Genomic DNA, 16,501 nt, shown 5'->3' with positions numbered 1-16,501 from the left:
CCCCAAAAAAAAAAATTCTTATGCTGAAATTCTTATGCCCGATGAGATGCTATTAGAAGATGGGAGGGGATGAGGTCACGAGGGCAGGGCCTTTGCAAACATGAGATTAGTGGTCTATAAAAAGAGGGTGCCCCTTTTGCCGTGCGAGGTGCAGCAAGAAGTCAGCTGTTAACAACCCGAAGAGGACGTGACTGGAACCCAGCCCTGCTGGCACCTGATCTTGTACTTCCAGCCTCTGAAACAGCAAGACGTTAATTTGCGTCACCTGTAAGACACCTGGTAGATGGCATTTTGTCACAGCAGCCCGAACAGACTAAGGCATTAGTGAAGACAGCAGTGGCGCGGCGTAGGGCAGCAGCAGCGCATCCCTGGCCTTGGCGAGGTCAGTGTCGCATGGATTTCCTCAGGAGCTCTGGCCCGGTCATGCTGGAGCAGCGCTGTGCTCACCAACACGCGGAAGCATGCTATGGACTCACATGTGTGAATCGTGGCCAAAGTTCCTTTGTCCCAGGAAGAATTTAGAGTTATTTAATTACAAAGCCCGTGATGGGACTCAGATGCCCGCCCCTCTGGTCTGCTGGACGCCCGAGCAGTGCCTCGTGACTCAGGAAGTGGTTTGGGGCTGAGGAGGCCACGTGGCCGGTCCGCAGCCTCCCTCCAGAGAAGGTGCCAGGTTGTTCCGCTCGGCCTCCCTCGGCCTCAGAGAGGGCCCTGTTCACAGATGTCACCTCCGTATGCCCAGAAGCAGTGACACTGGTTTGAATTAACACACATTTCCCTTCAAGTGGAAATGGCCCTTTTGAATGATCAAATCACTCATACAATATAAATTATTTCCTTCAGCTTTTTCATTACCTGGCAGCCTGGAGGGGTGAGGCTTCAGTCAGCAAAACCAGGTGGTTCTGAAGGATGGGGCGCTTCCCATGGGGGGGGAGCGAGGCAGGCGGCAGAGGAGGAGGGATCCAGGGGAGGAGGTCAGACGTGGACAGCATCTACTCTGCGGGTCTGAGATGGCCCGCTCTGCACGTCACCACCTGTCTTGGGGCCTTGCCCTTCTCCTGACAACCACCTGGCCCCAGAGTGACCCCCTGCACAGAGCCCGCAGCCACCACACAGTGTCCTGCTGCACGGGTCTTCTTCCTGCTGCTGCTTAAGGAGAGCCAGCAGGTCCGCCAAGTGGAAGAGCCAAGCCCCGCAGGCAACCCTGTGGCACTTCCAAGACCGCCTGGCATCCAGGCATAAACTTCTGAAAGTCCTGGAAGCAGACCCAACACAGTCTGAGTCCAGAGCAGGCCTGGAACCTGTAGGGGTCTTCCCGGGTCCCAGGTCAGAGGCAGGTCTTTGGGGTGGGGGTGGTTCCCTGAGTCAGCAAGGCCCTTGCTTGGTGGGTTCCGGGGCTGCTGCAAGCCCGTGTGGACCCAGCTGAATGCCTGGTGTGTCGTGAGGGGCAGCACACGCCATGTTGGCCCGGTAAGCAGGGCTAGACTGTTCTGTACATTCCAGAGGCATGAAAATCCATGCCCATTCTGATAGCAGCAGAAGCCATCGCCTGCTTTTCCTTGGAAAGTGTAATAGCATAAAAACGTGCAAGGAAAACCGTGTCATGCCCCTTTCTGTTTCAACCTCTAGACTTGAAATGGTGGCCCGTGGGGTCAGCCTGTCCTCCAGTTTCTAGTAACAACTGTTGTTAGGGTCTGGTTGATATCAGTCCCCTGAATTTTGCTGGTTGGTGTCTCACCAGATGAAATCTATGGGAACAGCTTGATTTCCACCATGATTGACAGCTGCAACTGCTCAGACTCCAGTGACATCGAACTGAGTGACGACTGGGCCGCCAAGAAGTCTCCCAAAATCTCCCGGGCTAGCAAATCACCCAAACTCCCAAGGTAATCTCAATCCTTAGGGGAGTGCTCCCTTTCTTGTGTCCCTGGAGGTGTGTCTGACTGTGTTGTGTCTGCAGCAGAATTCCATTGAAACCCACTGAAGAGCACAGCCAGTGGGTCTCCCCGCTTTCATCTGGAAGATCTGCTTGCAGTAATCACAGCTTTCTCCATCCTTCCACTGGGATAGAAAAAGACATCCAGGAGGAAGTCTACTAACCCCACAGAACTTCCAGGCCTTAGCTTGGGTGGCAGGTGGCATGGGGTGGCCACAGGCAGGGAGCTTCTTAGTGTATGTAATGTGTTGATGAGAATGCCAAATTAAATGTTTATAATACCATAAAAGGGAAAAAACAGTAAACTTAAAAAAAAAAGATCCTAAAGTTTGTCACAAAGAATGGCAAAAAGCCAAAAGTAGAAGGAAGGGCCTGCGGTGCTGTGGATAAGAAGCCCCTCATCTCCTATCCTAGCCCCCTGACCCAGTGCCTCTCTCTGTAGGTAAGAAGCCCCCATCTCCTATCCTGGCCCCCTGACCCGGTACCAGTTTCTTTCTCTGAGCAAGTTAAAGGTGGACCAGGTCTTCTCTAAGATCCCACCAGCTCTAAACTTCTGTGATGCTGTCTGTGCAAAGCTAAAGTATGATTCACAGACAGGTCTGTGCCTGCCCAGATCGGAGACACATAACTCACTGTGCAGGTGACCCTCCAGTGTACTCACCACCCGGCTGAAGGAGACATTTCTGTCACTCTGTCAACGCCCTCGGCCCTTCCTGCTCCAAACCACTCCCTGGAGTAATCACTGTTCCAACTTCTATCCCTGAGCTTCGTTTTACTTCTTTCTGAACTTTATAAATGTCATCAAAGAACATGGACTCTCTCTCTTTTTTCTTTCTTTTTTTTGGCCACACCCACGGCACATGGAAGTTCCTGAGCCAGGGATCAAATCCTCGCTCCTGAGGGGACAATGCCAGTTCATTAACATGCTGCAGCAGGAACTCCTGTACTTTTTTTTTTTATAATATAACTTTTTTTGCTCAACATAATGATTTTGGTTCATGCATGTTGTGTTTATCAGTAGTTTGTTTTTCTTTTTTGCTCTATAAAATTCCCTTGTAATGAGTATACTGTGATGTGTTTATTCCACTTACAGGTTGATAGATATTTGGTAGTTTCCAGTTTGGGGTTCTCATGAATAAAGCCACTGCAGACAGTCTTACATAAGACTTTCTGTAGCCATCTGCGCTTGTTTATCCCAGCTTTATACCTAGGAGGGGAGTTGCAGGGCCTTGGGGTAGACATGTATTTAACTTCATTGGAAACTCCCAGACAGTATTCCAGAATTCCCACCAGCAGTGTGTGAATTCTCACTGCTTCCATTCTCACCTACAGTTGTGTGGTCATTTAAAAAAATAATCTTATCCATTCCGTGGGTGGGTAGTAGGATCTTATTGTAGGTTAGTCCTAATATCTCCCGTGATTGATGATGCTAAGCAGATCTTTGAATGTTTGGTGGCCATTTGGATATCTTCTGTGCATGTCTTGCCCGTTTTTCATGGAGTTGTTTTTCTCTGGGTCGTAAGCTTCTTTATGTATTCTGACCGTGAGTCCTTTGGCAGATAGATCGATTGCCATATAGCCTAATATCTGAATGTCTTCTTTTAGGATGAGTGCTTTTTATGTCTTGTTTAGGAAATCTTTGTCTACCCTAAGGTCACAAAGACATTCTTCTGCTTTCTTCTAGATGCTTTATCAAGTTTTAGCTTTCACACTTAGACCTCAGGTTAATGTTTGTGTTTATGTGAATTAGAGAGAAATCTTAATCTTTTCCAATCCATTTGCTCCAGCAATTGATGATTTCTCATCGTTATGCTAAGCTTGTTAAGATTGCAAATAAAATTATGGACTTTGCTACACTTGGCAGTGTTTCAGCTTCTCCCATCACTGAAGTAGACAGGATGTGGAACAAATGGGCAACCAGATCCTTCACCTGTAAATACCCTCTTAAATGTCCCTGCTGTTGCATCCCCAGAGCTGGCCCTCCTTCCTTCCGTCTTTCCCCGCGTTGAATCCCTACACACTGCAGCCAGGCCGGTGGCCCACCAGTAGAGCTCTAACTAACTCTGTCCCCCTCAGCCCCAGGATCTTAAGCAGTATATGTGACACTGCTTTTCTCTCCTAGAATGCCATCAGCCTGACCTTATGCGTTTTTATAATGCTCTCTTTGGGGTAGACTGGCATTAAACAGCATGTGTCCCCATGTCATTAACAAAGGAACTGAGGACCAGAGATATAACTTAGGGTCAAAAGGCAGCAGAAAAGCTTTAGACCCACTGATGTAATTTACACATTACAGGCGGTGAAATGCTAGGTAAGTCTGTTGAAATTCAAATATTGCATTAGAAATTATAAAATCATGGAGTTGCCCACTGTGGCTCAGTGGTAATGAACCTGATTAAAATTCATGAGGTTGCGGGTTTGATCCCTGGCCTTGCTCAGTGGGTTGAGGATCTGGCATTGCTGTGAGCTGTGGTGTAGGTCACAGACAAGGCTCAGATCCTGTGTTGCTGTGGCTGTGGTGTAGGCCAGCAGCTGTAGCTCTGATTCGACCCCTAGCCTGGGAACCTCCATATGCCTCAGATGCGGTCCTTAAAAAAAAAAAGAAATTGTAAAATCATTGTTGCCTCATGATAAGAAATAATTCTCACCAGCCTTTTCCCCCAGGACCAATTTTGTAAAAGCCCCTGGCAGAAGGCGTTTCTCATCACACTGACAGTAGGAAATGAAAATTAATTCTCAGAGGGTTCCTTACAGAGGAATCACTTGATTTAACACTGTGTTTTAAGTATATACCATCTAATACACATGTCTGCCCTTCTTTCCTCATGTGCATGGGGCGGAAGCAGGCGGGAGGGTCTTGATAAAATTAAGGCCCTGGCCCGCTGAGAGCGTGACCTCCACAGCTGCTGCCAGAAAGTCAGGAGGGCCCAGGAGCTGGCGCGGCTGCCTGAGCCCCGGGGCTTGTCTCCGCAGGATCAACATCGAGGCCCGCAAGTCCCCCAAGCTGTCGCGGGCCGCTCAGGAGCTGTCACGCTCCCCGCGCCTGCCGATGCGCAAGGCATCCATCGGCTCGCCCAGCCTGACGCGGAGGGAGTTTCCTTTTGAAGACATCACTCAGGTAGGGTCTGAGCCCTCCCTCCAGACCCCCCGGGCTCTGGAGCCCTGGCTGCCCCCTCGGCCCCCCTGCCACCTCCTCCCTCTCACCCCGGCCCTCCCGCGGCTGCCTCCCCTGGCAGCTCCGGTGGCGGCACAGCCGCGTATCCACCTCGGCTCCCTCCGCCACTCCTGAGCCTTCTGATGCCCAGTGTCCCGGGGAGCCAAGCCCTGGTCTCCCTCCCGGTCCCCCTCAGCCCTGGGGGCCTCATCGTTGACTGCCTCTTCCCACCGGTGTGCCTGGTTCTGCCTGGGTCACTGGGTCAGCAGGCCCACCCTCTGTCTCCTGCCCCTTGTCTCTGCCTTCATGCCCCTGGGGGTAACCTCACCTCCCCCGGGAAGGCTTCCGGCGGCTCAGCCACGGCCATGCCAAAGCACCTTCCGTCCTTTCTGCGTGACTGCCTGTGTGCAAATAATCCCCAGTCTTACCCTCCTTGGTTTATAAGGTCTCTGAGTCTGTGTGTGTGTTTAACTGACCTACATACACCACTGTGTTAATTGCCGGCGTACAACTAGTGCTTGGGTATTTCTGTGCATTTCACAGTGATCACCATGATAGATCTGTTTGTTCTCTGTGAGTCTGTTTCTGTTTTACGTTTGTTCGTTTGCTTTGTTTTTTACAGTCCACATATAAGTGGTAGAATGACCAAGAGAGTGACTATTCTGTCAGTGCCCGTCGGTAGCCTTTTAAGCAAAAAGTTTTAACGTTCTTACTGCTTAAGCGATTGACAGAAAACAGGAAACTAGATGTTGATTTTTCTTCCTTTTTTTCCCCCCTACAGCACAACTATCTTGCTCAGGTCACGTCTAATATCTGGGGAACCAAATTTAAGATTGTGGGCTTGGCTGCTTTCCTGCCAACCAACCTCGGTGCAGGTAAGCCCCGCATCCTGTCCTCTGCTCGCCTGCCGGTCAGAACTCAGACTCAATTTCAGGGCCAGTGGCCCAAAGTAGAAAATGAACTAATCTAAAAGATTAGCATGTATTTTAACTCCAAACTTTTATTTCCAGCCACCTTGATTTTGTAAAAACTAAGGTTATTGCTCAGATTGCCTTTTTTGCCAGTGGTGCTTTTATTTCTTTTTTTTCTATAAGCCTGACTTATAAAAATGACACAAATAGCCAAAAGCTCTGGTAGTTTTGTGGTTATTTTGACTTCTGGTCTTTCACTGTGGGCAGATTTTGGTACCAGTATCTTTAGGTTGTTGAGGCAAAAGAAACTTCTGAAGAAAGTCGAGGAAAGAGCAACAGAGGCTATAAGAATAGGAGTTCCCTGGTGGCTCAGCCATTTGAAGACCCCGTATTGTCACTACTATGGCTTGGGTTGCTGCTGTGGCAGGGGTTCAGTCCCTGGACTGGGAACTCCCAGTGCTGCTGGAGTAGCCAAAAAGATAAAAAGAACAAATTGGCTAACTGTTAGTACAGTTCTTAGTTGTAAATCTTTATAGATTTCATCTCTAAGTACCAGATAAATATCCTGTCTGTCGGAAGCTTGAGACGTCGAGGAAAATGGAACTGAGGGAGTACAGAGCTGGGCGAGAACCCAGAACACGCATCCTTTTCTGAACCATCGGAGGAGTAGCACTGACTTGTCATGTTTACTCAGGGACAGTGAAGGAGGGAAATGACAGAAGGTCCTTTTCAAAGTGGCTTCATCCTGATGGCACATCCCTGTGTGAGCTAAGGGGGTGTTGTTCCCCCACCTTGTGGGGCTGCTGATGGTTTAACACGCACATGTCTCTCGGGAGACCGGCTTAGCCAGCCCATGCTGGTGGCCCATCTTGAATGTGCTCTGTGTAGCCTACTGAAAATGTTTTTTTTTTTTTTTTAAATTCTGATGCTGCCTCTTAGAGCTGTCTCAGACGCAGTCACTGTTCCGAGTGAAAAACTGAGCACTCGGAACAGTAGCCTTCGTCTGACTGCAGAGCAGTCACTGTCCCAATCACTGACCTTTTTAGAAGGAGCGTTTTGGTTAATATCACTGTCCAGCCGTATTACGTACGGTCATCCTATTAAATAATCTTTGACACTCCAGTGGATTCAGAAAGTGGGTGCTCACGCAGAAGTCCTTTAAAATAAATAATTCTTGCGAAGTAGATGTTAAAAAGATGTGCTGCTGTGTATGCATCTTGAGAGACACATTCAATAGTGCTGCAGGTGGGTGGAGTTTTCATTTTGAGGTTTCTCAGCTAAGAGGAGGAATAAAAGTAAAACATAAAACTGACTTAGGAAATAGAGAGTAGACTATCCCTGTACACAGTGCAGAGAAATCTCTTAGAATATTTTCCACAACCTGGAAACCTTCTGAAGACCACAAAAGCCTGTTCTTCGGTAACTCGGCAGTGATTCTGGTACCACTGTGTGAGCCTTGCAATCACCCCACGTCGGTGAGCTGAGGACCTAGCCAGCTGCCCACGATAAACACTAAGAGCAGAAGTGAGAGCTTAACTACTAGATCTGCCCTCATTTCTGGGGTGCTGAGGAGGCCCCTGAGTCAGGCGGCAGGACCTCAGGATGGGAGGCCCCAAGTGCCTGTGAGTGAAAAACTGAGCACTCGGAACAGTAGCCTTCGTCTGACTGCAGAGCAGTCACTGTCCCAATCACTGACCTTTTTAGAAAGAGCGTTTTGGCTAATATCACTGTCCAGCCGAGAGAATTTCCCACATGATTCTCCTGGAGAGAAGAAATTAACTTTGGGATTTTAGAAGGTGTATTACGTACGGTCATCCTATTAAATAATCTTTGACACTCCAGTGGATTCAGAAAGTGGGTGCTCACGCAGAAGTCTTGGGGGCGGGGGGTGCTGTGTTGTTCTGCACATTTTCCAGAGGAAGAAAATTAACATGATATGCCCCAGGTTACACAGATGACTAAGTTCCTAAAACATTCCTGAATTCCCTTGTTGAGTTAGACTCAACACCACGAAGTCTGTAAAAGACATGTATCCGTCACCCAGGCTGTTCGCCAGTTTGGATGGCATGTAAGAGGGCTGTACAGCCTGGCCTGGGTTACTTTTTTAAAGGGTGAGTGCTGTTGGATAATTCATAATGGATAATTAGATAATTTGTTTCTTGCTATCAGAATGATCTGGCCTATGAAATTTTTTTCTTTTTGTCTTTTTGCCATTTCTTGGGCTGCTCTTGCGGCATATGGAGGTTCCCAGGCTAGGGGTCAAATCAGAGCTGTAGCCACCAGCCTACGCCAGAGCCACAGCAACGCAGGATCCGAGCCGCGTCTGCAACCTACACCACAGCTCACGACAACGCTGGATCGTTAACCCACTGAGCAAGGGCAGGGACCGAACCCGCAACCTCATGGTTCCTAGTCGGATTTGTTAACCACTGCGCCACAACAGGAACTCCTGAAATTTTTAATTTTTTATGCTTCTTAATTTTAAAAACACAGAATAAATTTGGAGTTCCCATCATGGCGCAGCAGAAGCGAATCAAACTAGGAACCATGAGGTTGTGGGTTTGATCCCTGGCCTCGCTCAGTGGGTTAAGGATCTGGTGTTGCCATGAGCTGTAATGTAGCTCGCAGACATGGCTCGGATCGTGAGTTGCTGTAGCTGTGGTGTAGGCCAGCAGCTGTAGCTCCATTTCAACCCCTAGCCTGGGAACTTCTGTATGCCAAGGGTATGGCCCTAAAAAAAGCAAAAAAGGAATAAATTCAAAACGTTTAAAGGAATATCCAGTTAAACTCTCATCCTCGCCTTCAGCCGCCTAGTTTGTTTTTTCCCCTGGAGGCAACTAATCCCTCCTGAGATTTTTAACTTTACTTTCCTTTGGCAATCTGAATGACAAAGAATTGCATTTTAATGAATTAATATGGAAACATGGAGAGGTTTTAGGCCGAAATCCCTATTTTCTCGTGGGCGAGGGAGATGAAGACACACAAAAGACCTGTAACGACCACTGGGTTGTTCAAGTCGCCTCGCCCATACCAGTCCAGGCCCCAGCCTTGCAGAGGTGCTTCAAAGGAGGCGAGCTGTGCCCCGGGGGTGCTGGCCAGTCACCCATCAGGCCGTGAAGACGCTCCGGCCACACAGCTCATAGAAAAAACTATTGAACCGAAAAAGTTAATGGCGCAGTTTCATCACCTGCTTTTTAACCTAAGGTGAAAAGTGAATTCAGACTCATTGTTTTAAACTTATTTTATCTCTAAACATTTTAGTTGCAATCTAGGTCTTCTCTTAAATGTCCACATTAGTCAAACCTTAGGGTTTAAAGAAACCATCGGAAGTTCCCTATACATCTCTGTCCTGATCAGGACACTGAAATCAGAAGTCATAAGACAAGAATTCAGTCCTGAATAAAAAGCATTTGATTGCTGCCTGATTCGTGTTGCCTCTAATCTCATGGTTGCCTTCTAGTACTCCTTGCTGCCCGAGATGCTCAAGTGTTTTTCTTTTTTGGTCTTTTTGCTATTTCTTGGGCCGCTCCCGTGGCATATGGAGGTTCCCAGGCTAGGGGTCGAATCGGAGCTGTAGCCACTGGCCTACGCCAGAGCCACAGCAACGCGGGATCCGAGCCGTCTGCAACCTACACCACAGCTCACGGCAACGCCGGATCGTTAACCCACTGAGCAAGGGCAGGGACCGAACCCGCAACCTCATGGTTCCTAGTCGGATTCGTTAACCACTGCGCCACGACGGGAACTCCTCAACTGTTTTTATTAAATTATCCTTCTGACTGCAGATGAGGCTTTTTTATAAGTAATACGTATCATACCCAGCCAATTCCAGAGAGAATTTAAGTTTCTAACGTTGGGAATGTGTGGTTCTATAGACAAACTGGCGCACAGTGGCTGGGTCAGGCCTAGAGCCCACGCTGTGTCCGTGGCCAGGCGGCTCGTGTGCCAGGGAGAGATGTGGCGCGGCTGCAGGCCTCTGTCTCTTGACAGCAGGGACACCGCGGCCCTGTTTCTCTTCCTGCGAGCAACTCCGCTGGCCTCTGCCAGGTCTTTATTAACCGGCTGTCCTCCTCCCCCGGCAGTAATCTATAAAACCAGCCTCCTGCATCTCCAGCCGAGGCAGATGACCATCTATCTCCCGGAGGTTCGGAAGATTTCCATGGACTCTGTGAACTTACCTGTCTTCAACCCGAACGTCTTCAGTGAAGATGAAGATGACCTACCAGGTGTGTTATCGAATATCCGCTCATTGGTCACTAGCCCCAGGCCTCTCCTGGTGGGTCGTGATGGGGCACAGAGGGTAAGCAGCCGAGGATTCCAGCGTGTCACCGTGTGCCTGCTGCCTCGTTTAGCAAAGGTTTGGTGCCTCAGTAAGGTGGGAAGGTGTGTGAGGTGTCACAGGAGAAAGGTCACACGCTGGCACTGGTCTGGGAAGGCGGGAAGCTACCAGAGCAAGGATGATGGAGGTGGCTGTGCCGCTGCCCCTTCACAGAGCTCTTCTGCCATCCTCCTACCATAGGCTGGATAAAGAGACGTTAATGGGACCAGGCAGGACTCGAAACTCGGAACCGAAATCCAGTCTCAATGACCCCAGGCCAGCCCCCATCCTGTCGATCCCTGCTCAGAGAGTGGTGTCACTCACGTGACCCTGTGTCCCCAAAGCTCAGTTTCTCAAACCTGCCCCATCGCCAGGGTGAGTCTCTGTGCATAGAAGCCTGGTCCGAGTTAAAGGTAAAATCCGGTACAAGGTGTTAAGATCCTAGTTTACAAAGGTTGAAATATCTATAGCATCTTAAAGTGCTTTCTAGTCAGGGGATCCTGATTTGATGAATAGATTAGAATGATTTCTGATTAGTCTGACTTTTCAAAAAAAAAAAAAATCCACCTGCAGTTTTGTAAACACAGAGATCCCTCTACTTACAACCAAGCAGGGTTCTGAAAGTCTCTGGTTTCTGAGCCAAAGGGACCGCCACTGGGCCACTGACTTCTCCAGTGTGGATTGTTCCCACATGCAGGGGTGGGAGGACACTCATACAACTCAGGCTCTGAATGAGGAGACGTCGCTTCTCTTCTCTCAGCCCAGGATCTTGGCTGGAAAATCCCCGTGCTTTCCGGCAGCGGCCCCTCCTCTGACGGCCTGCCTCTCCTCTCAGGTGGAGCAGATGGGTTCTGGGCCCACGAAGGTCTTGCAGCTGCATTAATCTGCAGTTTGGGGAAGCTGCATGCACTCGAGCTTACAGCCCATGTTCTGCTGGTTCACAGCCTTGGATCTAGAAGTATCTTACATTTTCTCCGTATTGCGCTCTCTCCTCCCAGGTGACTGATAGAGCTCTCTGGAATGCTCGGCTGTGGTTCCCCATGAGAGGAGGGCGCCTTTGGCCTCAGGGCTTGCTCCTAATGCTCCTTTAGCAGGAAAAATGCCTGCCAGCAGCGTCCATACAGAGGGGAGAACATTTAGACGAGGAAGCTGAACAGAAGAGTAGACAATTTGAGACAGGGCCCAGATCCGAGCAGCCAGGAGATAGTTACATCTGACTGGAGGACCTGGGGAAAGGGGACAGCCTGTCACAGGCACCGAGGGCAGGCGTAGCTTTGAATGAGCCAGCTGGCTTCGTTCCGCAGTTCTGCTGAAAGGTCGGCCAGCCTCCCGCAATCAGCCTGTTAAATTCTATTTCCTGCTCAGGTGCTGGTTGCCACGAGGCACCTAGGCCCAGATGAGCTGGCTTGCCAGTGCTTGTTGGGCCCCCTAGAAGGAGCAGTCCCGGCAGTGGCTCTGAGCCATGTGGTCTGCAGATCCCCACGCCTATGCGTGCACTGTCAAATCCCCACCTGGTACACAGAGCATACATTTTCAGAGGTTATTCGGTATGGCTTACCTTCCATACTGTTCGAGATGCTAAAAAGCCGATGAATTAGGAAATGACTCCTCCCCTTAGAAGCAGATGTGCTGGAGGGGTCTTTTTATTGGTTTCTCTACTGCATTCACATGGTTCTACTTACAGTAACTCCATTTGTGTATGCATTTCAGATACACATCTGCTGCCTGACACTTCCCACAGTCACCAGTCCATAACCCTGGATAATTCTACTCAGAGACGAAGGCATTGAGCTCTCAGTGGAGTTTCATACTGAACCATTGCCGTCTTCTTGCACAAGAGTGGCCCATTTTATGAATAGCTTAAGTAAAAAGCATCTTTTTAAACAATTATTTGCTACGGTACATTCAGGTACACAGTACCAAGTTCAGAAGTTTCAAAAGTGTTTATTGAAAAACTCTGGCAGTGCCCTTAGCTTATGGCCACCGCAGGCTACCTGGAAGAACCCATCAGGGTTGCCTGTGTGTCCTTCTAGAAACATTAGAGTTGTTCCTTATAACTTGTGTGAACTGTCCCACCTTCCCAAGCAAGCACTCTGTCCTCTGTAGTGCTTGCATTTTCTATGCAGAAGGACTGGATGAGTTACGATGTGTTTTGCTTATTCTGACCCAGTTTCGTGGCATTGTTCTGTGAGCAGTTCATTTTTCTCCCTTTCAGTGACAGGAGCATCTGGTGTGCCTGAGAACAACCCACCTTGTACCGTCAACATCCCTATCGCACCCATCCACAGCTCCGCTCAAGCGATGTCCCCCACGCAGAGCATCGGGCTGGTGCAGTCCCTGCTGGCCAACCAGAATGTGCAGCTGGACGTCCTGACCAATCAGACCACAGCCGTGGGGGCGGCCGAGCACGCAGGCGACAGTGCTCCCCAGTACCCGGTGGCCAACCGCTATTCCAGCCCTGGCCAGGTGATCTTCGGAGGTGTGGAGATGGGCCGCATCCTCCCCAACGCCCCTCAGCTGTCCCTGCCGCCGCCAGCCCAGGGGGCCATCACGCTGACCGCGGTGGACCATGGAGACCGCGACCACGAGCACTTGCAGAAGCCAGCCAAGGCCCTGCGGCCAGTGCCGCAGTTGGCCACCGAGGGGGATGCGGTGGTGTTCAGTGCCCCCCAGGAGGTCCAGGTGGCGAAGGTGAACCCCCCACCCCCCTACCCCGGAACCATCCCCGCAGCCCCCACCACGGCCGCGCCGCCGCCCCCGCTGCCGCCCCCGCAGCCCCCGGTGGACACGTGCTTGAAGAAGAGTGACTTCTCCCTGTACCCCACGGCGGCGCACTACCAGCCACCCCTGGGCTACGAGCGGATCACCACCTTCGACAGCAGCGGCAACGTGGAGGAGGTGTGCCGGCCCCGGACGCGGATGCTCTGCTCCCAGAACACCTACACGCTCCCCGGGCCCGGCAGCTCGGCCACCCTGCGGCTCACGGCCACCGAGAAGAAGGTACCCCAGCCCTGCACCAGCGCCACCCTGAACCGCCTGACGGTCCCGCGCTACTCCATCCCCCCGGGGGACCCGCCCCCCTATCCCGACCTGGCCGGCCCGCTGGGCCCCAGCAGGGGCGCCGGGCAGAGGCCGGACGCCGGCCTCATCCACGCCACGCTGCGCAGGAACAACCGCGAGGCGGCGCTCAAGGCGGCGCAGCTGGCCGAGCCCCCGCGGCCGCCGCCGCACCCGCCCAAGCCCAAGGGCGCGGCGCAGTTCCCGGCGCGGCCCCCGCCCGCCCTGTACACCTGCAGCCAGTGCAGCGGTGCGGGCGCGGGCGCGGCGGGGCGGCCGGAGCCCGGCGCGGGGCCTGGCGCCTCCCCACTGACCTCCCAGTCGTCCTACAGCCTCCTGAGCGCGGCCGACAGCGCCCGCGAGCGCGCAGACTATGTCAACTCGGCCTTCACCGAGGACGAGGCGCTGGCCCAGCACTGTCAGGCCGACAAGGCCCTGAGGCACCCCGCGCTGAGTGAAGCCACGGTGGCCGTGAAACGGCCGCCCCCGTACCAGTGGGACCCCGTGCTGGGGGAGGACGTTTGGGTTCCTCAGGAAAGGACAGCACAGACGGCAGTGCCCAACCCCCTGAAACTGCCCCCTCTGATCGTGGGTCAGAGCCAGCACCTGGACGTGTCCCGAGTGCCCTTCGTCTCCCCCAAGTCTCCCGCCAGCCCTACTGCCACTTTCCAGACAGGCTATGGGATGGGAGCGCCCTACCCAGGAGGCTACAATACCTCCCCGCTGCCGGGGGTGCAGGCGCCCTGCTCCCCGAAGGAGGCCCTGGCCCCACCACCGTTTGCACAGCAAGAGTCCTCCGTGGTCCTTCAGCCCGCCTACCCGGCCAGCCTCTCCTACTGCCCCCTGCCCCCCATGTACCCGGGAAGCAGCACCTGCTCCAGTTTACAGCTGCCGCCCATCGCCTTGCACCCCTGGAATTCCTACAGCGCGTGCCCGCCCGTGCAGAACCCCCAGGGCACCCTCCCCCCCAAGGCACACTTGGTGGTGGAGAAGCCCCTGGTGTCCCCCCCACCCACGGACCTCCAAAGCCACTTGGGTACAGAGGTGATGGTAGAGACCGCAGACAACTTCCAGGAAGTCCTCTCCCTGACGGAAAGCCCGGTCCCCCAGCGAACAGAAAAATTCGGGAAGAAGAACCGGAAGCGGCTGGACAGCCGAGCAGAGGAGGCCATCACAGAGGGCAAGGTGAAGAAGGAGGCTCGGACTTTGAGTGACTTCAATTCCCTCATCTCCAGCCCCCGTTTGGGGAGAGAAAAGAAGAAAGTGAAGAGTCAGAAAGACCAGCTCAAGTCGAAGAAGTTGAATAAGACAAATGAGTTCCAGGACAGCTCCGAGAGCGAGCCCGAGCTGTTCATCAGCGGGGATGAGCTGATGAACCAGAGCCAAGGCAGCAAGAAGGGCTGGAAGAGTAAGAGGAGCTTGAGGGCAGCCAGCGAGCTGGAGGAGTTCAAGTGCAGGAAAGCCAGTGAGAAGGAGGACGGGCGGCTGGGCAGCCAGGGCTTCGTGTACGTCATGGCCAACAAGCAGCCGCTCTGGAATGAGGCCACCCAGGTGTACCAGCTGGACTTCGGGGGGCGGGTGACCCAGGAGTCGGCAAAGAACTTCCAGATCGAGCTGGAGGGGCGGCAGGTAAGAAGCTGCGTCCTGGGGCGAGGCCGGAATGCGGCTTTCTGGTCCCGATAGGTCTCTGGGCTTCGGCCCTTGAGGAGCGTTTTTCGAAAGGCCAAATGGGAGATGTGGGAACAGCCGATGTCCCCGGACCGGGCCATCGGCCGGTAGTTACCCTGTGCCTGTGGCTGTGTTTTGTTTCTCCTCGAAGTAACACATGTTCTGATCTTTTAAAGTCAGGTGATTCCCATGAGACCCACGAGGAAAATAGCAGGCACCTGCCCCCTCCCCAAACCTGCTCTTGCAGAGCCATGCTCTTCCAGCCCTGTTTGTTTTTTGCCGTATTTGTAAAGACCGTGTTGCTACTTGTCGATTTTTACGTCTGGGAGCATCAGGTACCGCCTTCTTCCTGAGGAATGTGAAGGTGCATTTTCTTCACTCCAGCGCCCCTCAACACACCTGACCTTTCCCTCCCCCTTTTCCCAGGTGAATCAGTAGTCATTGGTCCCCTCATTGTGACACTACGTATCGTTTATATCCAAGCCATGTATCATGGTTTAATTACGTTCCCTTTTTTATTGTGTAGGTTTTTTCATCCTAGATATAGTAATTACCCAGTTTTTGTTTGCTTGTTTGTCTGTGTTTCTGTGCTTAAGTTTTTCCCCGATTCCCTGGAAGAATGTAGATCTCCTGATGCACTCGAGCACTTTGGGTAGTCTGTCACTTCTGGCTCCGGCTGCTGTAGTCCTGCTCCGTAGCTGTTGTTCTGGGACTACCCTTCGCCGTCCTCAGAATTCTCTTCTCTACTCGTATTTAAGTCACATTGTCATTAATTCACTCAACAAATGTTTATTGAGTTCCTGCAAATTCCCAGCAATCCTCTGGACCAGGAGTTGACAAATTATGTCCTATAGGCTGTCCAGCCTGCCACCTCTTTTTATAAATAAAGTCTTACTGGAACACAGCCACACCCATCCACTTGAACCTTGTCTCTGCTGTTCTCGCCCTGCAACAGCAGTTAAGTAGTTGTGGCAAAATCCATGTGACTCACAGAGTCTAAAGTGTTTATTGTCAGCCCTTTGCAGAGTGTGTGAACTTCTGTTCTAAATGCTGAAGTTAGAGCACTTAGGAAAACAGAGAAAGGTCCCTGTCCTCATGGAGTTTACAAAAACAGAAGAGAGGAGTTCCCATCATGGCTCAGTGGAAATGAATCTGACTAGGAGCCATGAGGACGCAGGTTCCATCCCTGGTCTTGCTCAGTGGGTTAAGGATCTGGCATTGCCGTGAGCTGTGGTGTAGGTCACGGGCGTGGCTCACATCCCACATTGTGTGGCTGTGGCGTAGGCCGGCAGCTACAGCTCCGACTTGAGCCCTATCCTGGGAATCTCCGGATGCCACAGGTGCGGCCCTAAAAAGACAAAAAATAAAAGGGAAGAGAGACCATAAAAATTAAATATATGTAACATCATGTAATAACAAAATAAAGCATGGCCACCGCAAGTACTGGGATGACAGGA

General features: G+C 51.8%; 1 protein-coding gene across 1 annotated transcript in view; it reads left to right on the top strand.

Annotated features, from left to right (window-relative positions):
• The window catches only part of TULP4 (TUB like protein 4), a 239,609-nt gene that overhangs the window by 220,382 nt on the left and 2,726 nt on the right, over positions 1-16,501 (top strand). Inside the window, exons 11-15 of the mRNA XM_047769838.1 lie at positions 1,742-1,886; positions 4,910-5,054; positions 5,872-5,965; positions 10,084-10,227; positions 12,535-15,005. Of these exons, the coding sequence (XP_047625794.1) occupies positions 1,742-1,886; positions 4,910-5,054; positions 5,872-5,965; positions 10,084-10,227; positions 12,535-15,005 (2,999 nt within the window). The remainder of the gene's footprint in view (positions 1-1,741; positions 1,887-4,909; positions 5,055-5,871; positions 5,966-10,083; positions 10,228-12,534; positions 15,006-16,501) is intronic.

The sequence above is a fragment of the Phacochoerus africanus genome, chromosome 2 (assembly GCF_016906955.1).
Source record: "Phacochoerus africanus isolate WHEZ1 chromosome 2, ROS_Pafr_v1, whole genome shotgun sequence".
In the NCBI taxonomy this organism is placed as follows: Eukaryota; Metazoa; Chordata; class Mammalia; order Artiodactyla; family Suidae; genus Phacochoerus; species Phacochoerus africanus.
The sequence above is the reverse complement of the archived record's forward strand: the minus strand, read 5'-3'. Positions and strand labels throughout refer to the sequence as shown.